The sequence below is a fragment of the Strigops habroptila genome, chromosome 6 (genome assembly GCF_004027225.2).
Source record: "Strigops habroptila isolate Jane chromosome 6, bStrHab1.2.pri, whole genome shotgun sequence".
Classification (NCBI taxonomy): domain Eukaryota; kingdom Metazoa; phylum Chordata; class Aves; order Psittaciformes; family Psittacidae; genus Strigops; species Strigops habroptila.
In genome coordinates this window covers 76,217,729-76,245,267 of record NC_044282.2, presented here as the reverse complement: position 1 = coordinate 76,245,267, position 27,539 = coordinate 76,217,729, and the positions used below count along the sequence as shown (strand labels likewise).

At 46.8% G+C, this 27,539-nt stretch overlaps 1 protein-coding gene across 4 annotated transcripts in view; it reads right to left on the bottom strand.

Moving 5' to 3' along the window:
- Positions 1-27,539, bottom strand: part of SLC24A3 (solute carrier family 24 member 3) — a 172,733-nt gene that overhangs the window by 41,225 nt on the left and 103,969 nt on the right. For all 4 annotated transcript variants that reach the window (XM_030489142.1, XM_030489140.1, XM_030489144.1 and 1 more), the window contains exons 5-6: positions 22,521-22,605; positions 20,507-20,610 (exon numbers count right to left, since the gene is read on the bottom strand). In XM_030489142.1, coding sequence (XP_030345002.1) covers positions 20,507-20,610; positions 22,521-22,605 — 189 coding nt within the window. The remainder of the gene's footprint in view (positions 1-20,506; positions 20,611-22,520; positions 22,606-27,539) is intronic.

Genomic DNA, 27,539 nt, shown 5'->3' with positions numbered 1-27,539 from the left:
TCAACTTGACCCAGGCTGACTCATTCAGGAGAGGATTACTTAAGCAATAGAAGTTGCACTGCAAAACAAGAGTCTGACAGCACAGAGCAGCAAGATCCCCAGCATGCTGCTTGCCTGAACCTCAGTAGAGCCATGGCTTCACCCACTGCACTGACGGGTATCACTACAGCTCCATGTGCATTTGCAGAGGCTTTGGTACAAACACTAAAGTTAACACTCCAGCAAGGCATTAAGAACAAACCCCAGGTATTTACATGCAACAGAAGAGAAAATGGGATTGCTGTGAAGTTCACTTGACACCTTCCAAAACGGGGACACACACACACACACACACACGAAAGGGGGGAGGTGAGCGAGCGGCTGCATGGTTCTGAGTTACCAGCTGGGCTTAAAACACAACAGCCACAGAAACGAGGAGGAATCACCACTGTAGGCTTAATGAGCCTGCAATTCAGGTCTTAGAAGAAAGAAATACCAGTGAATAAACTAGCCTTTAACTTCATTAATAGTATTCAAAAGGGCAGATTAAGAGCAGCCATGTGGTGGTAACATCTTCAGTATGGTTGAGTTTTTTGCAGCCCTAAGAAGTCCCCCCAGTAGAAGCTTCTCCTCAAATGTTTATCTCCCACTTCCAGAGTGCATTTCAAACCCTGTGGGTCACATCCTTCACAGGCGTAAACTGCAGGGAGGCAGATGGCTGATTTACACTCATTTGGATCCGGCTCCTGAAGGTATACACGAATTTTCTGACCACATCCTCCAGCCATGCTCGTGCATGAATCCAGTCAAACAATCAGTAATTTCATTTTCATTTCTATGATAGCTAAAGACAGACCCTATTTAACAAAATAATTCTGCAGATTTCTCTGCATATTACCTCTTACAATATTGGTTTTTTTCAGAACTGCTGGCAAAACAAATGCTGTAAAAACATACTGACCATTATACTTAGGTCTCTGCAGCCTTTTAATACTATGGCTTTTTAAAGTGGATGTTATTTATGCCCAGTGTAAAGTCTCTTTATGCAACCATTCACATGTAAAAAACTCCTATCTAAAATAGAAAAGCAGGCCTTTAAAGTCCTTGCGTCAGATTAGATATATAACAGCTGACAATACATTTCAGTGCATGTAAGGATAGATGAATGGAGATGCTTTATGATGGAAATTTCCAAATGCAGAAACCTAGAGTTGGGTTCGTAATTCTATTCAGAGATCCTTAATTAAATTTCACATCTTATAGATAGTGGGCCCCTTCATTTTGATTTATTTGTATGAGAGTTTATAAAATTATAAAATTATTCCACTCTTACACAGCTTTTATGATGCAGCTTAAGGCCCTGTGCACAGTGTGGATGCTGGTGGGGATTTTATAGCTATAAACTTGAGTTCTGCATAATAAAAATTACGTTTCTGAAACAAGTAACAAACCCCGTATGAACAGGCAACTGCTGCTATTCTGTCTAATGAACTGTATCCTGGGTATAAGGGGTGTCACCATGCAGCACAGCATACCTGTGAAAGCAAGATGTCCTGGTTAGTATGAGTCAAACCAGTATCTCTCCTGCTCTCTGATATTCTACAATAATTTTGAAGGTATAATCTTCCAGGGAATTTTCCTCAGACACCTGAATGAACACATGGAGATCTAGATGCTTGAATGCATCTATTTAGCAGGGACCTGGTGCACAAGTGTCATAGACCAGCATGCTGGATTCTGGTGCTGATTTCAGATTGGATTGAAGGGAACATGCTCGTGCCTAGGACTTGTACAGGCTGCTTACATTTCACAGCCCTAGTAGGTCTCCCTGATACAGTAACTATGGGGCAATTAAATCTCAGCCCTCCTTAGGATGAAAGTCATTTAATGGAAGCCTTTGAACTAATATATCACTCGGAAGAACAATCTGATACAGGAAAGCTGTGCACAAAAGGTAACTGTGCACCGAGGGTAAAAGCAGCGATTAGCACTGAGGGCAATGGCAGTACTTTCAGCCTGCTGACAAGAGCCGTGCAGCCTGGTTGTAACTGTTAAGACCTTCAGTGCTTAAGTTGTGCCATATAGTTTTGCAGCAACCAAGGACTCCACAAAAATCTTAATGCACTGGAAACCACTTCAATTATGTTTTAGCAGACTAAGGTAGAAAGGAAATCAGGGATGGAATCAGCTTGGGTAAAAACATGACCAAATTTGAGTTTTAAATCAGCAATACTGTGACCTAGGAGAGCTGGTCCTTTGGGAGCCAGGCATAAGGAGGCAGCTGTAAAACCACTGATTGTCAGGTTCACATGTTTCCTCTGTTCAAACAAAGTACCTGAAATTCAAACTCTCACCAAGTGCCTTTAGCCTTACCTTGACTAATACACTAGGGACTGAATCTAGCATTCCCAGAGCTGAAAGGAAGAGCTCTTTAGTCCAGGCTTAAATGAGAGCAACCCCCAACAAGTCCAACATAGGTGAGGACCCACAGTGCATGCTCACCTGCATGCCACAGCATCACTCCTACGGGTAAAACAGCCCGTATTAGATATTTGGTTTCTCATCAGTAAACTTTCACCCTGCAAACTCTTATGTAGAACATTTACTACTCAGAATGCTTATTTCCCTTTTTAAAGGGCTGGAGAGCAGAGAAATCAAGATTTTATCAGTTTCAGCTTGATTTCTGTGGTTCTCAACTCCTGAAGCAGCAGCCCCATGCAGCACACACAATCTCCTTCATCTAACACACACATGTTGATAAGCCACCAGGGAGAAAAATCACTGAAAATCAGACACTGGCACCTGCAGCTCTTGGCATCCAAGTTAGCTCAGGGCACCCAGAGCCTCAGTGGCAACATACCCCATGCCCCATCCTAGGGCTTCACCATTTGTCCTCTATAAAATCGACCCTTCTTTCCGCTGCTCTTCCAAACGCTTTATCTCCCTTAGCAGCGTACAAACTCTTCTGGTGACAGAGGCCATGGAGCTGGCTGTTTTAAAGCCTGATACTCACCTGCTCTCCCCATTATGGTGGTGGGCCTGAGATGAAGCAAGTGAAGCAGAACATGGCTGCTGCTACCCTTGCAAGGATGTTTGTGCTGCTGCTGCTAGCAAAGGCACAAGGCAGTCCACAGGGATATGCACTGCTGGATATATTCTCTGCTCAACTTTCCAGGGGAAACATGTTGAATGGATGTTCTTAGGAATGTAACCTAAGCACATCCAGGTTCTTCAGGGATCTGCCTCACTCTGAATCGTTCCAGAGCTTTTCCTCCTCTCATGGCCTTTCTTTGCTTGACGTTACTGGGCTGAATGATCAGCTATGAACACTGCCAGGAAATGCTAGGCTTTGGAAGCAATCTTCCTAATCTTGTTTCTCTGTTACCCTCTGGCATAGAGGTCTGGATTTTCAGGTATTAAGAGCTAATAACTTAATTCGTTAATGAGCAGAGGCAGGAATGCTTGGGCAAGGGTGTCAAAGGATTAAAGTCAATCCTTGTGGTGATTAGCCTTAAGAGTCTACAGAGATCAACAGAGATGTACTGACAATGAACCCACCGCTTAGTGCCGCACAGCTGATGCATCTCCCACCCAGCTGATGTGCACAGGGTTGGCTCCTTGTGTGCAGTTTGCTTCACTGATGTTAGATCTTTACAGAGATTGCCATTCAGCAGAACGTGATTTTGGATGAAGACAAACATAGAATCATAGAATAGTAAGGATTGGAAAGGACCTTAAGATCATCTAGTTCCAACCCCCCTGCCATGGGCAAGGGACACCTTGCCCTAAACCACATGGTCCAAGGCTCTGTCCAACCTGGTCTTGAACACCGCCAGGGATGGAGCATCCACAACCTCCCTGGGCAACCCATTCCAGTGCTTCACCACCCTCACTGTAAAGAACTTCTTCCTTATATCTAATCTAAACTTCCCCTGTTTAAGTTTGAACCCATTACCCTTGTCCTACCACTACAGTCCCTAAGGAAGAGTCCCTCCCACTTGGCTTGGTTAAACTTCATAAGGTTGGCATCGGCCCACCTCACGAGCCTGTCAAGGTCCCTCTGGATGGCATCCCTTCCCTCCAGCGTATCAACCGAACCACACAGCTTGGTGTCATCAGCAAATTGCTGAGGGCGCACTTAATCCCACTGTCCATGTTGCTGACAAAGATGTTGAACAGGACCGGTCCCAACACTGATCCCTGAGGGACACCACTCGTTACAGGTTTCCAACTGGACATCGAGCCATTGACCACAACTCTTTGCGTGCGGCCATCAAGCCAGTTTTTTATCCACCGAGTGGTCCATCTATCAAATTGTTGTCTCTCCAATTTAGAGACAAGGATGTCATGCGGGACAGTGTTGAACGCTTTGCACAAGTCCAGGTAGATGACATCAACTGCTCTGCCCGTGTCCATCAGTTCCGTGGCTCCATCACAGAAGGCCACCAAATTGGTCAGGCAGGATTTCCCCTTACTGAAGCCATGTTGGCTGTCACCAACCACCTCGTTGTTTTTCATGTGCCTTAGCATGCTTTCCAGGAGAAACTGTTCCAAGATTTTGCCAGGCACAGAGGTGAGGCTGACTGGTCTGTAGTTCCCTGGGTCTTCCATCTTCCCCTTCTTGAAAATGGGGGTTATATTACCCTTCTTCCAGTCATTGGGAACTTCACCTGACTGCCAGGATTTTTCGAATATGATGGGCATGTCTCACGAGTTTTAAAGGGAAGTGATAGAACATCTCTAATCCATTAGACATAGTTTTAACACAGACATCTCTCCTACAGCACTGCACCACAACCAAGTATTCCTTAGTGACTGACCATGGTCACTATTTTGGGTGGGCCTTCTGTGCAGCTCTGGGGTCCAAGGGTGTTTCCAAATTAATCACCAGTCTGGAATCTTACTCCACAAAGTTTGAATGAAGCTGTGCTGAAGCCACAAAGCTCTTTTCTGGAGAAGCATCTTTTTCTTTTAACAGTCAGCTACAGCCTGAAAGATGAATGTAAACTGAGACAGCCTTACCCGGCAATGCTGCAGGACAGGTTAAGAGAGCAGGCAGCAAACACAAAACCCTTTTCCCTGCTGCCGTCTTTCCCGCTCCTCAGAGACAGGAAGCCACGGGAATACGTACCACTGCCAGGCTCTGCTAGGCTGGCGATGAGAGGAGCAGGCAGGCAGCTGGGTGCTTTCACAGCAGATACTGCTGCCTCAAGTCTTCACTCCATACATGCAAGTTCTCATTTAAGGGCTTGTCAAAAGGCATCCAGAAGCAGAGGATCTGGGTCAGCCTTCATTCTGCCCTTCCCTGATGCAGACACAATTAGGGAAGCTCTTACACCACCCTAACAGAGGCTGGGATCTGGTTTTTGAATGCTCCTCTGTGCTGGCTGATGAAACTCTTGCTCACTGTGATACCTCGCAGGCACCCTGCAACCTCACAACCAGCCAGCCCTGTGCTGTGTCAGCCTCTCCAGCCAGCTGCAGCAAGACATGCGTTGGGAACCTCCTCACACGCTACTCCTGGTTTGCAGGAGTGACCCTCAGAGCCCAGGGATGGCTCTTCAAGCCTGTTGGGGTCCCCTCCAGAAGGTGCTGTTGTCCTGACACTACTGTTAAGTACAACTCCACATCAGCCCTGTGATAATACAATAGGATCTCCTGACAAAGTAAGATAAATAAGTAACTATTGGCCAGTGTTACAGTAAGTAGTGAACTTGGGCGGAGCCTGGGGATGGGTTTTCAGGGAAATCAGGCTGGCAGTATTTTGTAGTTAATACATGTCTTATGCATTTGGAATGATAAAAAAAATGCGAAGGGCTCTACCTCAGATACCAGCTCTCATCCTGAAGAGGATGGGAAGATGAAATCCAGCAGCACTTTACTTCCTCATGGATCACAGAATTCAGTCCCCAGCAAAGCCCTGGTTTTACCTTCCAGCAACCAAACCCAACACTGCTTCAACCCGCTGAAGAGAGAGAGGTCACAGCAGAGCCAATAAGCTGAAGTATCTGAGCCACACCTGAAGAGATCTAGGGAGGGAGAAGCTTCAGGGCACATACACATTTTGCTGTTCACCCATTCGGATGCAAAACAGGCATAATCCGAGAATGTGGTAGTGATGCTGCTTAGTATTGTGTGGATCCCAGTCCTCCTCTGTCCAAACATGACCCCAGTAACAACCCAATCAGCATTCCTTTAAAGAGAGCCTACTGGGCTCACACAGCCTACCACCACTCTGGTGGGTGCAGAGATTCAGGAAGAGAATTACCTACAGACCACTGTAAAATCTCCACTTACTGATGGGTTTTGTTGTCATTAACTGCATTGGTAATAACAGTGATATCAGTCGAGCTTTAATTTTACTTGCTCTGCATGAATATAAATGGCAGCTATCTCAGCAATAAACATCATTATTGGATCTTAATGACCTTATGCAAATCCAACCAACTCATCCTCAAGTCACAGCTGCTCAGTCAGGCCAAGCAGAAAATTAAAATATCTTCCATGAAATGACCAAGACATTTTCTCCACCATGTAGCTGGGAAAGGGAAATAACTTGATCAGACACAGCAAAACCTGCCTACAAGGACAGATCCTTCTATGTTATAGAACATCTATGTTATAGACCTGTGCTTCACTTGCAAAATTCAAGTTATTTAACTGAGCAGTTTGTCATCTGTGTCAGTGCTGGGTAGAAATCAGAAGAAAATCCACGTCACCATGCTCTTGTACAGTTTAACAGGTTCCACTGGCTTTTATTCAGTTCAATAGAGGTTCATGCAAATCCGAAAGGTCATGGCAGTTAAAGAGATATGTGTGTAAATGAGAGACATAAAGGGAACATACAATTCCTACAAATGGTGGCACTTCAAAATCATGGAGCTTTTTTTGGAATATGAACAAACCTCTGGGGCAGTTCCTCAAAGCCCTTCATCATTACAGAGACCAGAACCAACTATCCCGGCTGCTGCCCACCACAGAGATGGTGTCATGATATGCCTTGGCTCACTCCTGGCCCCACTCCTCAGGCCCTGCATGTGTCTGTGCACAGATATATGTGCAGTTAACGTGTTGCTCCCATGTGGCAGGCTATGGCAGGCAAGTCTCTGAGCCTTTGTGAATTGGTCCAGGCCTAGAGCTGGTGGTTGACTTTGGCCTCATTTTCACCCGCATCATTCCCACAGCAAAACAGGGTTGTGCTTGAACTTAGAGGCATGGGCTAAATATCCCATACCCAGGACTTGATATGGCTTAGAGGGTGGTGAGTTCCTGGTGGCACTTCGACCTACTCCATAATTCAGACACAGAATCAGCCAAAAAACTGTGAAGGGAGAGCTAAAGGGGGTGCCTGTGATTCAGCAGCTGGAGCCCTTGTCCTGTTTTGAAACAGAAGGTGGGAAATAGCAACTCTGTGTTTAAAATTCTGCACGCACTTTCTCTCGCTGCTCAGCGTATCAGTCCTGTAGCAATTGTAATGAAGCTATAAGGCAGGAAGGAATTTCCTGAGATAATTGCTGCTATCTTCCAGCAGTTTCTGCAAAGAGAGGAACTGCATGGATGGACAAGGAGCTGCTGAGGAAACTTAGAGGGAAAAAAGAAGCTTATAGAAGGTGGAAGCAAGGACAGGCGGCCTGGGAAGAATACAGGAGCATTGCCCGAGAAGCTAGGGACCAGGTTAGGAAAGCTAAGGCCCAGCTAGAATTAAGTTTGGCAAGGGATGTAAAAGATAACAGGAAAGGATTCTATAGATACGTAGCAAATAAAAGACAGGCTAGGGACAATGTAGGCCCTCTCCAGAAGCTATCAGGAGAACTGGCTACCATGGATTTGGAGAAGGCTGAGGTTCTTAATGACTTCTTTGCCTCAGTCTTCACCAGCAAATGCTCTGACCACACAACCCAAGTCTTGGAAAGCAAATGCAGGGACTGTGAGAACGAATACCTTAGGCCCACTGTAGGAGAGGATCAGGTTCGAGACCATCTTAAGAACCTGAACGTGCACAAGTCCATGGGACCTGATGAAATCCATCCACGGGTCCTGAAGGAGCTGGCGAATGAAGTTGCTAAGCCACTGTCCATCATATTCGAAAAATCCTGGCAGTCAGGTGAAGTTCCCAATGACTGGAAGAAGGGTAATATAACCCCCATTTTCAAGAAGGGGAAGATGGAAGACCCAGGGAACTACAGACCAGTCAGCCTCACCTCTGTGCCTGGCAAAATCTTGGAACATTTTCTCCTGGAAAACATGCTAAGGCACATGAAAAACAATGAGGTGGATGGTGACAGCCAACATGGCTTCACTAAGGGGAAATCCTGCCTGACCAATTTGGTGGCCTTCTATGATGGAGCCACGGAACTGATGGACAGCGGCAGAGCAGTTGATGTCATCTACCTGGACTTGTGCAAAGCATTCGACACTGTCCCACATGACATCCTTGTCTCTAAATTGGAGAGACATCAATTTGATAGATGGACCACTCGGTGGATAAAAAACTGGCTCGATGGCCGCACGCAAAGAGTTGTGGTAAATGGCTCGATGTCCAGTTGGAAACCTGTGACGAGTGGTGTCCCTCAGGGATCAGTGTTGGGACCGGTCCTGTTCAACATCTTTGTCGGTGACATGGACAGTGGGATTGAGTGCGCCCTCAGCAAGTTTGCCGATGACACCAAGCTGTGTGGTTCGGCTGATACGCTGGAGGGAAGGGATGCCATCCAGAGGGACCTTGACACGCTTGTGAGGTGGGCCGATGCCAACCTTATGAAGTTTAACCAAGCCAAGTGCAAGGTCCTACACCTGGGTCGGGGCAACCCCAGGCACTGCTACAGGCTGGGCAGAGAAGAGATTCAGAGCAGCCCTGCAGAGAAGGACTTGGGGGTGTTGGTTGACGAAAAGCTTAACATGAGCCGGCAGTGTGCGCTTGCAGCCCAGAAGGCCAACCGTATCCTGGGCTGCATCAAAAGAAGCATGACCAGCAGGTCGAAGGAGGTGATCCTGCCCCTCTACTCTGCTCTTGTGAGACCCCACTTGGAGTACTGCGTACAGTTCTGGTGTCCTCAACATAAAAAGGACATGGAGCTGTTGGAGCGAGTCCAGAGGAGGGCCACGAGGATGATAAGAGGGCTGGAGCACCTCCCATATGAAGACAGGCTGAGAAAGTTGGGGCTGTTCAGCCTGGAGAAGAGAAGGCTGCGTGGTGACCTCCTAGCAGCCTTCCAGTATCTGAAGGGGGTCTATAAGGATGCTGGGGAGGGACTCTTCCTTAGGGACTGTAGTGGTAGGACAAGGGGTAATGGCTTCAAACTTAAACAGGGGAAGTTTAGATTAGATATAAGGAAGAAGTTCTTTACAGTAAGGGTGGTGAAGCACTGGAATGGGTTGCCCAGGGAGGTTGTGGATGCTCCATCCCTGGCGGTGTTCAAGGCCAGGTTGGACAGAGCCTTGAGCCACATGGTTTAGGGCAAGGTGTCCCTTGCCCATGGCAGGGGGGTTGGAACTAGATGATCTTAAGGTCCTTTCCAACCCTTACGATTCTATGATTCTATGATTCTATGCCTGACTATCAGGGCCCACGAGTTCATTTTCACAACACCTCCCTTGTTTTATGCACTGTTAAACCCTACCTGCAATGAGCAAATCAGTCAATCAGAAGCTAATAATCATTAGTCGCAAATCAAATACAGCACAGATCACAGGGTATCCTCCCTACCCCCGCCTTGCTGCTCCCGCAGCAATCATCTGCCAGACTCAGCCATGAACCTGAGAGTCAATCATGCTTATTCCCACTTTCTGGTCTGGTCCTGGAGGGAGCAGAACCATCAGTGACAGCAAAGTCCAAACCCCTCTGGCCGTTTTGTGAGGAGGTGGGCTCAGAGAGCTGCAGAGGTGTGAGGAACCACAGGGAAGGGCAAGCTCCTGCTGGGGCTGGGACAGCCCCAGAGCAAGGGGCAGGACAGACGAGGCTGCTGCCAAGCCGCCTGGCAAGGCACAAGGCGCTGTCTCATGACAGCACAGCAGGAGTGCCTGGTCCCACGCTCCCTCCCAGCATCCCCAACCACGCTGCAACAGCTGAGACTGGAGACAGATTCCTGAGCGGAAAGCTGCTGCTGCCGGCGCAGCCTGCCCGGAAAGCATCGGCCACAGGCTCCTGTGCTGGGACAGCAGCACAGCAGGATGTCCTGGACTGCACCACCCAGAGCAGATGGCAGTGCTCCCTTCTGTACCCCACGGTGCTGACCCAGCATGCGGTGTGTGTCCCGTGCTGGGGTCACAGCTGTCCCAGTATCCCAGGACACTGACAGCATCCAGCTCAGTGCCCTGATCACCACCTTTCCTGAGTACCTCCTGGCAAAGACACCAGAGTCCCATAATGTGGCATTCAGGCTTGCTCAGGGCTCTGACCAACGCTAAACACCTTCCTAACCGAAGTTCAGCAACACATAAAATACAAACACAGGTCAAGCTCAACAAAATCCAGGCCTTAAAATCCATGTCTCTCTAAGCCAGTAATTGCCAAGCAGCTCTGATCTAATGGACTCACTGGGAGGAAAGCTTCCTTCCAATTACCAGCCCCCTAATTTTACCACTGGTTAGCCATCCTCTGCAGAGTTCAACCGTTGCTCCAGCTCCCGGTTCATACATTGTGGACTAGCTCAATTTATTTTCATTATTTCCCCAAGAATATTTGCCTTTTTTTAAGCAGCTCTTGATATTTTCATTACTGCGGCAGCAATCTGTCTCTGTGACAGTCTCAGAATGGAAACAGTGGACACTCTCCAAACCTCAGGACAAAGCCAAAAATATTTCCCTGCTCAACTGGTACTCATAATTGTCCATGAGTTATTCAGACCAATGTGTCTTTTTAGCTCAGATTCCCGCAGAGCCAAGGCAGCAGGATCCCAAAGACCTGCGTTTGCAGACATTGCCTGCAATTCTGTGCAGGACTCGCAGCAGGATTCAAGGACAGTGGTACAGGAAGGTGTGCACAGGGTAAGCATTTCCCAATCTCCTCAAACTGGCCAGTCCTTGTCAGACATCAAAACACATTTTATGATTTCTCTAAGTTTTACACTACAAATGATTTAAGAAAAAATCCTACCAATGGTAAGTCCATAGTATTGGTCTGTGTGTGAACTGTGAGAGAGAAAACTTGACTTCAAACAGTAACGGTGTTTAATGGTGATTAGCAACTAGACTTGTTTTGATGCTAGCAGGAATCCATTTCCAACTTTGGTTGCCTCCCCTGTTTGTATCCTACTACTAAATGTAACTCTGTGAAGGAGGTTTCGAAAAGCTAATATAAAAAAAAAATCACAACCACTTCTACGATGGCCAGAGCAGTCCTGGATCATCCACCATTCAGACAGCAATCCCGGCACCTGATCTGCCCATCACACTAGTCTCCATCACATCTTCCTGAAGAAAAGACAGTCTTCCATGAGTACTGTCATGTTGTCCCTCGGCCTGATAGGAGCTTCCTGTAAACACTTCACCAATGTCAAACCCTTCCTGTGCCCACACAGCCCATAAATCACCCATCATGTGTTAAGCTTGATGTGGCCTGCTGTGTTCACATCGCTGCCCCATCACTGTCTCCTCATGCCTCCCCCTCGCCCGCTCGGTCCCTCCTGCTGTCTCTCGCCATACCCTCTGGTCACAAGCTGTCAGGCTCAAGAGCTCTGTGTTCTGGCTCTGTATTTGCATAACACAGAGTACCGTGGAGTTTCATGACAGAGGCTGCAGGTGCTATCACAATAGCAACAAGGACCTTATGAGGAAAAAAACCACATCAGTAGGTCCTATCTCACTGACCCCACTGTGAGGTTTCTGGTTCGACTTAGATGCAGATGCCAGGCCCCTGGCACCACTAACCACATGACAAAAGGCTTGCAGAGTTCATCTAACCTCTCCAAAAGGAGACCAAAAGGGTTATGGTGTAACAGGTACCTCTGACAGAGCTTATTCACCACACACAGGATGCTGCTATGTAGCAGCACCATGGAGACAAGACATGACACTCACGGAGAACAGGACAAAGTCACTTTCAATGTTTTCTGGTTAGCAGACCATGTGGTTAACACAAACCATGTCTGCTCACACACTGCTTACAAATTTGCTATAAATCCACAGGTCCCTGATTCCCAAGATAACACCACTTGTGTTAAAGGGGCAGCTGGAAAGGAATCTAACTTGCGCTGCCACTTAGAGTTGCTCTGTTGTCTGCCAGTGCCAAACATTCCAGCAGGAAAACCCCAGGGAAAAGGAGCACTCTGCTGCTTTTACAGTGGGCGAACATCCTCCTCGATAGCTCTGATAAAACACAGAGAAGGATGCAAGAGGCAGAGGAGCCCATTCAGCTGCCTGCCCGAGCAGCAGCATAGGGAGCTGAGGCTGCAGCTCTACTGCTGGCCCCGTGGCAGGGAGCACCCTCCTAACCATGGGGGTGTGCAAGGACTTTACATGGGCATACAGACAGGCTGCAGCCTCTCAGAGGACCCTTGGTCAGCACCTCTATATTAACTGATGCTTCTGTGTCCTGAAACTCCATCGACAGCTTTCTGCCTGTCTGCCCAGTCTTTGCTGCTTTCTTCCTGCCAGACTTCCTGCAGGACAGCGGGAAGGACACTGCCAGTACACACCTGCTGGTCTTCTGATACCTGGGGTTTCACGTACACATGGCTGTGCCAGTAGTTCTATGTTCCCATTGGAACCACAGCTTTGACTTCTGGACAAATTGAGTCCAAGCTGTCATTGAAATCAGGGCTTAAAAGATTAAGATATATGCAGGGTAACTGTATGACAGAACTAGACTAAAAATAGATTACAAAAGTCCCAGTCTCTTCAATAAACAATGTTCTACCTGTTATTAAATCTCTGTTCAGTTTCCTCACCTGAGGAAACTGAACTGCAGATCCTACAAATTCTTAGGTATATTTTCACACTGAGATAAAACTGAGCACACATCAGCTGATGATTCTGAGAGGGATTCTCAGCTTACACACAGGTTTACTGTGACTTGGGCACAGAAGAACCTTCTCAACTTAGCTTATTTCCTCAGGTAAAAGAATACTGCATGAGGCAGTTCAGATGGTCAGTGCAGTCCTTTTTTACTCCAGTGTATTGAGGAATGATGCCTGGCCACCCATTAGACCCTTTGATGAAGAAATAACTGGAATAGCCTCTAAAAAACCAAGAACATTTCCAGCATAATTCAGCAACCATGGTCCACTGCTCCACCCAGAGCAGGCTGGCTTGTGCTGGGGAAAGGCGAAATGGAGAAACTGGAACTGAAAAACAGCAGTTAAATGGTAACTAACAAATTAAACTATGCAGATTAAAAATCGTTGTTTAATGCCAGAGTGACTTGCAACTCATGGTTATGCTGCTTCCACTTAAGCCCTTTTCACTAACCTCCATCACCCTCTTCTGCACCATGGCAAAAGGCTGCAGAGTTTAGTGCTGGCTGAGGACAGAGGAGGACTGGATGACATGCAGGAGAGAGCAGCAGAGCTGCAAGAAAGAGAAGAATCTGGATGGGGGAATTTCCAGAACTGAACAAACTCTGCTTGTGCTGGCTTGAACGAGAGCTGAATTAAGCAAGCACTGACTGCTTCCGAGAATCACACATCCTCGCTGCCAAGGATGATGAGAGGGCAGTGGAAGGAGGGGAGAAATTGTGAAGCACAAACACGAGAGTGAGAGAAGACAGGACAGAGTGACCGAGGCTTGGAGGGGACCCTGGGCTAAGGTTGATCTCCCCACGCACAGTTGTTTCACAGTCATGGGAAAACGCTGACACAATCCATCACAACAGAGACTCCAGACCCCATGCCTGTATCCCTTCCCTGCTATCTAGCACGCAGCCCCAGAAAGTGCTGCTGAACTTAGGTTTGAAGGGCTGCATCTGCTACCATTTCACCTCTTGCAACATTCTCTTCCTTTCTCACACCCTCTCTTTGCCAGTAGAAAGCAAAGCAGACACAGCAGCTAAATAAACAATGTTTGGGTTATATGACTTAGCTGTACAATTGAGAGAACATGCATTAGTGTCACAGGCCTATGGACAAGCGAGGAAACAGCTACACACACACATCCTACCTGCTATACATCAGCATTTGGGAAATTAGGACCGTTCTTCACATATTTCCATATACTAAAACTATCTGTGGCTTAAAAATGGCACCTACTGCCTGGATGAAATAAGGCAAATCTTCCTTGGTGTGTGTGCACATAAGACGTCAGCAGAATACTGCAACAGGATGCAAGAAGAAAGAAGGAGGATGCTAAGGTTCAGTGCCACAGCCAAGCAAGCTGCACCCAGCCATTCAGAAGGGTAAACGTTATCTATCTCTCTAAATATGCCTTGGTCAGAGGTTTCAAAACGCGTTGGAGGTTGAGTTCTTCAGCTTCCAGAGGCCCAGTTTAAGATATTTTAAAGAGACCTGGGCTAGTTTAGAAAATCCAGCCTTCACGAGTGGCTTGGCCATCAGAAATGCAGGCAGCCTGCATGGACTGCTGCTTTCAGAACACTGCTCCTCCCGTGCCAAGGATCGAGACCTCAGGAGATTTCATCGCTCACATCAGTGAGAAAAGACAGAAAGACAAAAACCTAAAAACTCCCTCTAGTCCAGAATCCTCACTGGCAATTCCCAAAACGTCATCAGCACTAACTGAAGAGAAAATCAAGTCTCTTTCAGGGTACTGAAACACACATTTCTACTTTACAGTAACATGTCATGGCACAAATAGTTTTTACATAATCTAGAACCACCTTAGTTTTGCAATCAGTAAGAACCCCACCAGCTCATAAGGGTCTAAGGGGTAGAGGTGCCTCTGACTTACACTGGATCTGAAACTTCTTCCAATTTTTAGCACTGTTTAACAACAAAGGGACACAAGGGGGTTATAATACTTAACACTAACAGAATGTCTTTATGGTTGTTTAAATCAATTTTGCTTGCTTGCATTTGTTAATCCTTCCCCAGAGTTTGTAACACGTAACTTCAGCTCCAGGCTGGCGCACGACAGCCACATGGTTAATCTCTCCAGTCTGTTGACATCCAAACCAACCCAGTTTCCAGCCCAACTTTGTCCTTTTCTGGCTGGGCCACAAAGAAAAAAGGAGCACAATGATACATTGAAGCTGATTTTCATCTGCATCAGTTGTTTTTTTTAGTATGAGAGCAGCTCTTCAGGAGCATTACAACACTACCACAGTTATTTGGAAACCCTAAGTGAAGCTTAACAGCAGATGGTGTGTGGCTTTCAGACACCCATCCTGCGAGCAGCTCTGTCTGCAGAAATGAGTTTGGCTGCAGCTTGCAGGACTGGGGCATCAAGGTGATGAATTCCTTAAACTTTCAAAATTATATACATAAATAAATGAATAAATGAACACCTGTTTCCAGCACCCGGGCGCAGATGGGTAACCTCCCCCTCCAAAGGCAGAAGTGACAAACACCGTAGGAGTGTCGCATCGAGATGCAGTGTAGCCCGAGACCTGATGGGTGTGTGCAGCAAGGAGAGCTTCCCATTTCACACCTGCCATGCTGGGTAAGGGAGCTGTGTGACAGGCCTTTAAGTGACTTCAGAGACATGTCCACAAGGAAACCTTTTGCAGTGGCTGTGTCTCTGCTGGGATTACAGAGCAGGTTTGGGGAGGTTCTCTAGCCAAGGGCAGAGTAAGGGCAGATGTGTCACCAGCATCAGTGTCTGTGGGGCACACCAAGTCTACAGCTGTTGGAGGAGATGACAGCAGCAGAAAATGCGATTGCCCTGACTCTAGAACAAGATTCTGTACCTTCAAAGGTGCCTCCCTGGCATGGATGAAGTTAGCCAGAAGAGAGTCAGGTCAAGGAGCCACAGAGCAGAGGGGTGGGGAGAAGAGAAAGGATCTAGACCTCTGTGGGACTGGGGGAAAGCTGGATGCTCAAGAGACAGCTATGGGGTGGATCCATGATCCGGTGAGAAAATCTGTCCAGAGAAAGCTTTTCTCTCAAGTCTCAAAAAATGGGAGGTGGATGAGGGAGGGCTGGGACACAGGTCAAATGGAAAGAAACCTGGAGCAGCGGGGTGCTTAGAAGGAACATCATCAGATTAGCAAAAGCAAGCACTAAATACTAGGAGATGAAGTACTTAAGTCACTTGCTTAATTCAAGTGAAGAATGGTCCTAGGGATGAAGCCAGGGCCCATGGTGACCGAGGTGTTTTGTGTGTCCTCTTGCAGAAGGTGGAACATGAGCTGGGACCTAGGAAGAAAAAGGGCTCATCTGGCTAAAGCAGCCGAATGCTCCCAAGGAGAGCTGGGCTGTATGGACATTGAGATGGCCATTTAAACCAAAGTCAGCCCAGCACGGAAAACCTTTTGCAGTGCTAAGCTGGAGCAGCAGGAGCAGCATCTGGAGCCAGAGGCAGCTGCCCTCTGAAGAAAAAGCATGTCACAGGACACTATACGTTCAGGGAAAAACAGGCCCATGCCAGCTCTAATTGGCCTCTAAAATGACAAGTTATTCTTTTGTATTTAATCTCCGTGCTTTGTTTCCCCATCTTTAAAATATCCTTCCATCTCACAGAGGTTTGGGGGAAATTAATTAATTGTTCATCAACTGCTCAGATACAATAGAGATCGGCACAAGTTCAAGAGGAAATTAATAACTCTGCCTCTGGAAGAGGGCGTGAACAGAACTGGGTAAATAAGGCAGAAGGACACACACTGAACAATGAAGAGAAACTAAATAATGAAAAGCTGCTCATTAAGTGAGCAAAGCCCATTCTGTGCTCTGAGGGTGGCAGGGACCCTGTGGGGAAACTAGCATGGGAGCCTGTAATTAAAGACTCTATAATAATGTGAACACATCAGGGGGGCAAATTAAGGTTGCACAAAGAACCTTAATGCTGTTATTTTCTAACTTTTCAGCATTTGACTTTCAACCTTAATAATGCTCTTTCAGTGCAGTTTTTAGGTGTGTAGTGTCACAAAGAGGTGTGGGTATCACACTTTCCTTCCCCAGTTCCAGCAGTGAGATGTCTATTCTGATTTATTCTGAGAAGCGTGCACAAAACAGCCATTAAAGGCTTAGAAAAATAATCAATTTGAGTTGGTGTTCAAACAAATGCCACCCAGCTTTTTGGGGCTGTGGGTTTGTGTGCATGTAGCCAACTCCAGTGTTTTCTCAGGCCAAAGAATAGCACACAGCCTAATTTAAAAATAAAACCTATCCTGTACAGAGCTGGTCACTGGATTTTAATGCAACCTTTTACCCAGTCAAAAAAACAACAAAAAACAAACAATACCAAACAAAAAGGCTTTTTCATGATACCGAACAGTTCTGCAACAACAAAGAATGCTTACAGCAAGGCTGCAGAAGTGCCCTGCAGGTTTGAGTAGTGGGTTTCCCAGCCCAGCAGCAATAAAGCACTCCCGAGCACTCTGCCACCAGGCAGCTGTCCCAAAATCCCCATCACAGGGACATTTCCTCCCGTACCTCTGAGCTGAGCACCCCAGGAGGGGATGGAGCAGCCCCGGCACAGGGTTATGGTTTACTGAGCACTGCTGCCATGCTGCTCCCCCCCCCCCCCCCGACTGCTGGTACCTCCAAGCAACCCGGCATCCGAATGGGAACTGGCCAGCCAGTGGGATGCCAGCACGTGGCCACAACTGCAGCTGCAAACTGCCCTCATCCACACATGAACACTCCTGCTGGAAACTGCTGCTACTGCTGGCACGTGTTACAGGGAAACAAGGGTGAGACTAGCTGCACCCCCTCTGCAAATCCCCTTGTGGAAATAGGCGCTGTGATCACCTAGAAATTGTCCCTCCCCTGCCAGAGGCATCCCGCGTGACAAGCAGACAGAGGGGGAACAGGGCATCAACCCTCCCTGTCCAGCCTGGCAATCTGCAGCAGCCACCTCCTGACAGCCACACTTTTAACGACAGGTTCTGATGAACACAAATTCCACGCGCATCATTGGGTTGAAAATGCCACAGGCATGGGCTTAATTCTCTGCTTGTTTCCTCCCACCTGACAAACCCAAAAGCCTTCCAGACTCAAACCGAGATGCCTGAACCTCGCCTTCTGGGTCAGAAAACAGATCTGTGTCCTGAGCAGCCTCAGGAGAGACTCACAAGACAGCAAAGCCTAGCTGGTAAACCCCTGCTCATTGACTCACTGGTCTCATCTGAAAACCAAAGGACTCCAGCTGCTGACTCTGCAGGTCTGAGCTCAAAAGAGAAAACCACAGAAAACCCTGCTCTAACTGAGCTGGAGCACAGCCAGAGCCTTGGACCGATGGGCTGCCTCCAGGCTCACCTTCCCAGTATAAGGCAACTCCAACCTGAGGGCCAGGGCCCCAGCAGAACTGGTATCCAAGCACCAACTAAATTTAGCCCCTATGTTAGTGCATCTGTAGAGACATTACTGATAATAAAACCAAATTCCTATTAATACTAACACAAAACAAGAAGAGGAATCACACCAGTAGAAGTGAATGACTTTTTGGTAAAGGGTTGGGAGTGGGGAAAAAATGAAACACACAAACCAAAACAGAGCTTTATCTAGAATACTAGAATTAGTTAAAACGAGGTTTCTTACTTGCTCATTTAAATGATGATTCCATACATCGATGTTAATCATTCCAGCTTTCACTCACCTCTGTGGGTTAAACTGCAGCAAATAGAGGTTAAGTGACTTGACAAAACCACATGCAAATCACCAGCAGAGTCAGGGAAAACAAAACTGGGACAAGTCAGCTAAAATCTCAATTCTTGGCTCAAAAGAGACCTGCAGACCAAGCTTAGGATGACTTACAGCAGCCAATCACCACTTTGAACTTCTGAAAGCTACCACACCTGGAAGGCTGAAGGCATTTACAAGAGCATCTCAGCTGTGTTATATCCCTCAGGAACAAACGTCTCCCAACTGTAAATGGTCTCAAGAAGACTGACATTCTCCATCAACCCCCAAACCCTTGCAAGCCTTTTCCGTTGAAAGCTGTGATTTGTAGCTAGATTTTTAGCAGGTCTGAAGCATGCAATCAATACTGTGGGGAGTGAAAATCAAGAATCAGCTCCTCTGCCATCATGGTAAACAGCTAATCATCTTCATTTGCTTGAAAAAAGCAACCTGAGCAAAATGTCCTTCTCATTACAGTAGAACACCTCTGGGGAACAAAGCTTCATGCCCTGAGAAAGCTTTGGTGATTAAAAATTGGCCCGGATCAATTAGGCTTTCATAGTAAGAGTTACAGTAGAACCACTAACACATTGAGCCTGCATAGCTTCCAGCTGCACGTTCCCACAGAAATCAAGGGAGCTTAGGTGGTTAAAGAGTACTGCTGTGGGCTTTCCTGAAGCTTCTCCACAGTGAAAATGTTCACGTACCTTCATCTTGGCAGATTCCATTGCTCTTGCAAATAAAATTGGACTATGAACTTTCCCAGGAAAGCCCAATCTCTCTCCGTGCTTTCTCATACTGACCAGATTATATAGGCCCCTTCTCTTAAGTTCTTCCAGACCTAGTTATCCTACTGCCCTGTAACCATAATGTTATCCTGCTTCTCCTCGTTACAGGTAAGTCTGCACAATAACATTTCAAAGAACATCCTGTCAGATTTTAGAAACACTGGGCATGTTTGCAAGTGCTAAGGTGAATGCAGATTCAGATATTTAATTATACAGTCAATCATGTCTGCAATTCAGACAGCGGCTTAGTTCTCACAGCCTAATTACTTTAATTTCAGATGAATAGCTTGTGTTGTCATAAGCAGTTTGACACGCTGGAAAACAGTCAGAAATTACACTAGGAACAGATAGCTTTACTGCTAGTGAGGAAAAAAGTTTGGGCATCCTTGGAAGAATTCAAAACCCAACTGGATAAGGCCTTGAGCAACCTGACCCAACTCTGAAATCAGCCTTGCTTTGAGCTGGGGGGGGGGATGGGGCGGCGAGGGCTTTGGATCAGAGACCTCCAGAGGTCCTTTCCCACATAAAGCATTCTGTGATTCTCAATACAAATAATGACATAAACTACATCTTTCTCATCCAACTTCATAAGTCACGCCAGTCACCAACAACATTGTGCTAGCTCAGCACATGTATCTGAAATGATCTTGCACAAAGGCAGCATCGTGGTGATGCTCCAGAAGTGTCATTATTCTTCCAGAGGCATCTTGCATGGCTCACTGAAGTACACTTTCACCAGCCACAGGCACAGACATATCCTGGCTCCTCCGGTCTAGAAGAACTAGATACAAATGTTACAATGTGTTTTTCAATAGTTACCAAGAGGAGGTGTTAAATAACCAACTTTTATTCCTTTGACCACCCACACATCTTGGGCAGCTCAAAACGCCTGAGTTGATATTTGCTGTTCTGCTTTTAATTTGGAAAATGCAAGAGGAATAGTGTAGGGCCTATTAAAAAGAACAAAGTTGGAGAAATCTGTGGCAAGGTTGTGAACCAGGCAGCTGATTCACAGTACAGCCAAGGCACAGGATGAAGCAAGAGCTATTAGGAATTGTTAAATGCTCTTACCTGTCCTGCAAAAAGCCCACACACGCCAATAATACAGAGAATGTTGAACACAGCCGAGCCTACGATGGTTCCAACGCCTACGTCTCCTTTTGTGATAAACACACCTGAAAAACAAGTCAAGGCAAACTGCGTGAATTGGGAAGAGTTTTTCCATAAAATTTCCACAGAAAATTGCAGCCCTCACACCCCAGTAATGATTCTAAAGGCAGGTACCAGTTCTGCCACTTGTTCTCATATTTAATAGGGCAACTTGCAGAGAAAGGTACTAGGGTGAATAAAGGTGCCAGAACTTGCTTTCTGAGGGGACCTGGGTAGATTGTCTAATGGAAACCAAATACCTTAGACATGTCTAAGTCACCAACCTCCCGGTCTTGTGATCCAACATTATGGCAGCACACATGACAGAAGACAATAAGCTCTGTGGGAGCAGCTGGTCGGACACAAATCTGCAGGAAGCTATCTCCCATACAACATTCCCTCAGTGGTATTCTCCTCTCCCCCATATCCCCATGCCCACCGGCTTCAGTAGGCAAGTAGAAGCTTGAGCTAGAGCTGATTCAGAGATGCCTGGCCACTAGCTACTTACAAGTTGAATGATGCCTCTCAGGATGAGTTATGGCACTGTGTTTCAAGCTCTTTTCAGAGCTCTTCTGTCAAATTTGGTTAAAATTGGCAAATGAGATTAATGGTGGGGGAGATGAACTGACAGACACATGCATCATGGTGCTGCACAAAATTCTTTCCTTAAGAAGTCAGCCTAAAAATAATACTCCATCTCCTGCTGGCTGTCAGTCTGCTTAAATTCACCACTTGCTTTTAAGGTTCCAGCATAGTTTAGATATTTTTTTCCACTTTATCCTTTCTCAGAAACATGTTCCACAGAAGCAGCCACCTGCCAAGGGACACTCCACAGTATCTGGTGGATTACACAGCCAGATAATGATCTGATCGTTAAGACTTCTCTAAGCTGCCTGATGGAATCTGGTTCTACTTTCACCTTGCTACTGCACTATCCTTAACTGGAATACAACCCCAACTTGATCCTATTTAAGTTCCTACATCTTAAGGCTTTGCTTGTGTAATCAGACTTCTCTGCAGAGTATGCAACTTTGCGTGAATTAACTTGCACTCTGCATTTGATAGCTGTGACTGAAATAGAAGTATCTTCTAGAGAAAGTATCTAAGCTGAGTAATTCTCCTCAACGATGCAGAGCCCACCTTAATCTCCCAATTGCTGCTTTGATGATCACCTACCAATAGAGATGTGGGTGAGTAAAACTGCAAGAACACTCTTCCCTTGCACCAGGTAGCATATATACATACATACATACAGCAACACTTTGTAACAAATGACTGCAGTCCCCTTGTAGCTCAGGGCTGTTGAAAGACCACAGGAGTTTCCCAGGTTTCACACACTTTAGGACTGCTGAATCCCATTGATAACACTTCCCATAAGCGGACAGCTGCTTTGGTAGTGTGATGCTCTGACTAACTTGTTGCTGTGAGAAAGTATCTTAAACCCTCTTCTCCTCCCCACTCTGGCTTTCCCAGAGGGAAGTGGTGTTAGAAGACTAACCAGAGTGGAGGTGATGGAACACAAGGAGTTCACCTGGGTACCAGCCGAGGAGGCTGGAGGTGCATCCTTTCGTGCTATGCCCAGGGATGGTGTGGCAGATAGCACAGGACAAAGGACAGGAGGGGACAAGGCTGCATCTGCAGGTTGGCTGTGCTACAGAGGGGGACATTAACAGACAGTTATAGTGACCTGCCTGCTGGCCCTGGCTTGACAGGGTCACATCAAATCATTTCCAAGGCAGCCCTGCTGCAGGATAACGTCACCTTTTCAGAGCCACTTCATCTAGCTAGGATTCCCCACAATTAATCCCATGCGTGCCCATGAGGGAAGGGCCAGGGATTATAAATGAATGTTACGGGCACTCAGCAATCCCATTTCAACTCCCAAAAACCAGAAAGGGAAATGTGGAGGTTTCAAGAAGTAGCAGCATTTAGTTACCTATGACAGATGTAAACAACTCAGGAGCAGAGCTGCCCGCAGCCATGAAAGTTGCCCCAGCCACATCTTCGCTAAGATGTAAGCGCTGCAGAAAAACACATCAGAGGCATTGATCACAACACTGGGAGGCTGAAGGAACTCAACTAGAAACATCAAGAGTGGGAAACCACCCATGTGTGCAAAGTTTTATGTTAGTAGAGTTTAAGTACAGGGGAAAATGTCATCACAGGAATTGGCTACTTAAGTGAGCGCCTCCTGGTAGAGAGGGCAGGTTGTGGCACTGATACCCTTTACAGAGGACAGAAAGAGCACCACTCTGGACAACAGCCAGGCAGTTTCACCAGTCATGGCCCTTTGTCTCCTCCATGACCCCACAATACACACCTCGTTTCATTTATTTGGACCTAAAGGGTAGGGCTGGAGCTCAGGCTTGGTTCACCCCCCGCTGCCTTCCCTGGTACCATTTCAGCCCTGGACATTTAACCTCTCCCCACCCCATTACACTTGGATGGCCATTGAGGATACTTACCTCCTACAGCCTTCCCCTCACAGTGCCCGGGGGCTATATAAACCATGGGGTTCTGGAAGGGAAAAGACCCTCTACTCTATGAAATCTCCATTGGCATATGCTGTTTCCAAAGATTTACTTGGTTAATTACTTCCTTTAAGTTCTCTGTATTCCTGCTGCTCCATCTGCACAAGCCACTGCTCGGCAAACACACTGAGGCTGTTAAAGCCCACATGCCTTGCTGGCACCTTCCACAGTTTAATGAGTAGCTAAAAAAAGCCACTCCCCATCGCACATCCATAAAGTGCTGAGCTGTTACTACACAGAGCTGGCTTGCTCACATGCGTGTGGCTGCTGTGGTATGTGCGAGGGAAGGCAGCTCAGGGTGGTGGGAGGTTTCCCTACGAGAACTGCTCCAAGCAGCACTCCAAGCCCGGCAGGATGGAGGAAGCCTCCCCCCTCCCTCCGTATTGTGCAGGGTCTCTCTGCAACTTTATCATTACCAAAGCACATTTGCACAGAGACAAGATTGCAGAAATCCTCCCACCAACCTTATCTGGATTGAAGATCCCCCAAAGGATATTCTGGGCCCATAAGAAATTGTAACTCTATCCACTGGCTGTACATGTATAACAGAAAATTTGCATTTTCCTTTTTCCCTTGTTATGGGAACAAGATAAAAGGAAAAGAGGTGCCCTCACCAGGAGTGCTTTTCAAGCAGGAGACCATGGCATTGCTGCACTGCTATAAAAGCTTGTGGAACTTGATTAAATAGAGCTTTATGGAACATGATTTTAAATAGAATTAAAGCTACTGTAGAAGTTCATAGGACCACAAGCAGATCCCCAAAGGCCAGTTTCTTCTGCAGGATTCTCTATGGAAATATAGAGACAATCATCCTACAACAGCTGGTCTGCAACCCAATGGTGCCTTCTGAAAGACAAGACCATCAGCCAAGGAAACCAGCTGATGCGCCATCCCTGGAGACATTCAAAGCCAGCCTGGATGTGGTTCTGAGCAACCTGATCTAGTTGAAGATGTCCCTGCTCACTGCAGGGGGGCTGGAACTAGATGACCTTTATAGGTCACTTCCAACCCAAATTATTCTGTGATTCTATGACTACCTGTGGGGACGGGTAAATTTAAATCTATAGTAGGTTCCCTCGAGGACAGTTCCTAGATAACGCATATGATGATTAAGTTAATACAATTGAGAAAGAAATGAGCATGCTACGCAGGAGGCAGAAATGTTCTCTGGTATTTGCAGACAAATGTTTGCAACTGATGTATGATGTTATTTGTGTCATGTAAACACTCTGCTACAACAATAACAGAGAGTGGCTGGGCACAGGCAAGTACAGGTTAGTTTAGAAAACAACTGAAACTCAGGAATTTATATAAGTACATCTGAACTCAGACAGAGTGTGATTGTCTACCATAGCAAGTGTTCTGGAGCAAATTCTCATCTCAGTACACACATCTGCGAGTGCAAATGCCTTGTTGGTTTAACTCAATAACCACTTTCCAAAGTAGAAGCAGCTAAGCCAGAAAAAGGGTGTTTATTTTAGAATTAGTGCATCTAAACTACGATCCACTGTAGAATAACTGCTGGTTGATCTCCAAGAGCAAAAACGCCTTTGGGCAAGAGGTCCAATTTCTTTTGCGCTGGATATGATTGTAAGTGGTGGGATTATTGGTGGTAGATATTGGTCCGCAGCAAGTCACTACCATCTATGGTTGATTGCATGGTAAGCTCATCATGTGTACTGCCATACCCAGTACAACCTCTTAGATGTGATTCCTGCAAAGGGCTCTCTCCCCTCTCCCTTCCTCTCCATTATTTTTTGTGAGTTAACAAACAAGTGAACACCCTTGAAAACATCCCAGGTCTTATCAGGTGATGGAGGAGGACTTGGGTGGCCTTGGTTGGTGGTAGCATTTGTGGCTATCAGGCAGCGATAAAACCTTCCCTTTGCTAGAAAATCAGGCAAGAGTTCATACACCCAATGGCTGCAGAAGCCTTTGCGAAGTAACCCAAGCCTTTTCCCATGCATTCTTGAGTGCTAACATCAAGGACAAACCACAACAAACTGGATGTTCTGAAGGCAAGCCATTCTGGACTGATAAAATCACAAGTAGTTGGAGCAGGAAATAGGAATGTGTATTTCTTTTGCTGTCATGTAACTACAAAAATGCTTAATTATGCTTAAAATACATAAATAAAAGGACTCTAATGCCCCAAACGGTCACCTATGGGCTGAGAAAGACCTCTTTTTGGAGAGACTCAAGGAGCAACACAAATAATAAAATTATGATCCATTTATATGACCTATATTGATAATCTCTAATGACACAGTATCTTGCTTCTGGACAGTAACTTCTTAATACAAGCATGCTCGATTGTTGTTCTATTGCTAAGTTTTCTCTTTCACATCAGGGACCGTAGGGAAAGGACAAGGGGTGATGGGTTCAAACTTAAACAGGGAAAGTTCAGGTTGGATATAGGATCCTAAGGTCACTCAGAGAGCCCAAGGCAGAGCTGTAACAGGAGCCAGTGCTCCGAAGACCCATCTTCTCCCAATCTGAGAGTAAAGAATTTCTTCCTATATTCAACCTGAACTTCCCCTGTTTAACTCTGAACCTTGATGAAGAGTCCCTGTCCAACATCCTTGTAGCCCCCTTCAGACACTGGAAGCTGCTCTAAGGTCTCCACGCAGCTTCTCTTCTCCAGGCTGAACAGCCCCAATGTTCTCAGCTTGTCTTCATATGGGAGGTGCTCCAGCCCCTGATCATCCTTGTGGCCTCCCCTGGACTTGCTCCAACAGCTCCATGTCCTTCTTGACTTCATTTCTAACCAAAGTCCAAGCAGACAGCCCAGACAGCCCAGCCAGTGCAGGTCTGCTCATTAAGCAGAGCTGGCTGTTGGCGGCTGTACCTGGAGCCAGTAAACCCCGGTGTGAACGCACTGGTGGTGTGCAGGTCCCCACCGGTTGGGCAGTGGGATGTATCCCCCCAATTCCACAGGTCCAGGACCCACATGAGGACAGGACCCGGCTCTCAGGCAGCCAGCTGAGAGCCTGGCATCTCCCCCTTCCTGAGTGTGTTTTTTGGTTTGGTTTTAAATACCAACACTTGTAAACTCTCCTGTGCATTTTTTCTTTCCCAGTCTGACACTTGGGAGTCTCTACGTTCTAAGTTAATGGTATATGAAACTCAGAAACACCCCATGGATCAGTATTTCCATGCAGAAGTCAAGCAATAAAAGGTTATCATCTCCTAAATCCTAGGAGAACTGTGACATGCTCAAAGCCGTATCTGAACCAAAGTGCTGCTCACCACACGACGAACGAATGACATCCCAGCTCTCTTGATCTCCACCGGCTGGATCCTACCTCAGGGGCAGGGTTTCTCAGCCGGAGAGGCAGCAGCACATCAGCAGCAAGCCACAGGGCACAGGACAAGTTCTCACGCTGCAAGTAGCACTGCTGGGAGCCCACCGTGTGGGGCTCAGTCTGGGAATCACTGCTCTGAAGAAAGTGTTTCTCACTATGTTACAAATCGGTTCGGTTGATATGCTGGAGGGAAGGGATGCCATCCAGAGGGACCCTGACACGCTCGTGAGGTGTGCCGATGCCAACCTTATGAAGTTTAACCAAGCCAAGTGTAAGGTCCTACACCTGGGTTGGGGCAATCCCAGGCACAGCTACAGGTTGGGCAGAGAAGAGATTCAGAGCAGCCCTGCAGAGAAGGACTTGGGGGTGTTGGTTGATGAGAAGCTTAACATGAGCCGGCAGTGTGCGCTTGCAGCCCAGAAAGCCAACCGTATCCTGGGCTGCATCAAAAGGAGCATGACCAGCAGGTCGAAGGAGGTGATCCTGCCCCTCTACTCTGCTCTCGTGAGACCTCACTTGGAGTATTGTGTACAGTTCTGGTGTCCTCAACATAAAAAGGACATGGAGCTGTTGGAGCGAGTCCAGAGGAGGGCCACGAGGATGATAAGAGGGCTGGAGCACCTCCCGTATGAAGACAGGCTGAGAGAGTTGGGACTGTTCAGCCTGGAGAAGAGAAGGCTGTGTGGAGACCTCATAGCAGCCTTCCAGTATCTGAAGGGGGTCTATAAGGATGCTGGGGAAGGACTCTTCCTTAGGGACTGTAGTGGTAGGACAAGGGGTAATGGGTTCAAACTTAAACAGGGGAAGTTTAGATTAGATATAAGGAAGAAGTTCTTTACAGTGAAGGTGGTGAAGCACTGGAATGGGTTGCCCAGGGAGACTGTGGATGCTCCATCCCTAGCGGTGTTCAAGGCCAGGCTGGACGGAGCCCTGGGCCACATGGTTTAGTGCGAGGTGTCCCTGCCCATGGCAGGGGGGTTGGAACTAGATGATCTTAAGGTCCTTTCCAACCCTTACTATTCTATGATTCTATGATTCTATGATTAAATCGCTCTCATTTTAAAGCAGTGTTATGATGCAGATATTGGAATTATTATTTCAGAACCACTGCTACCTTTC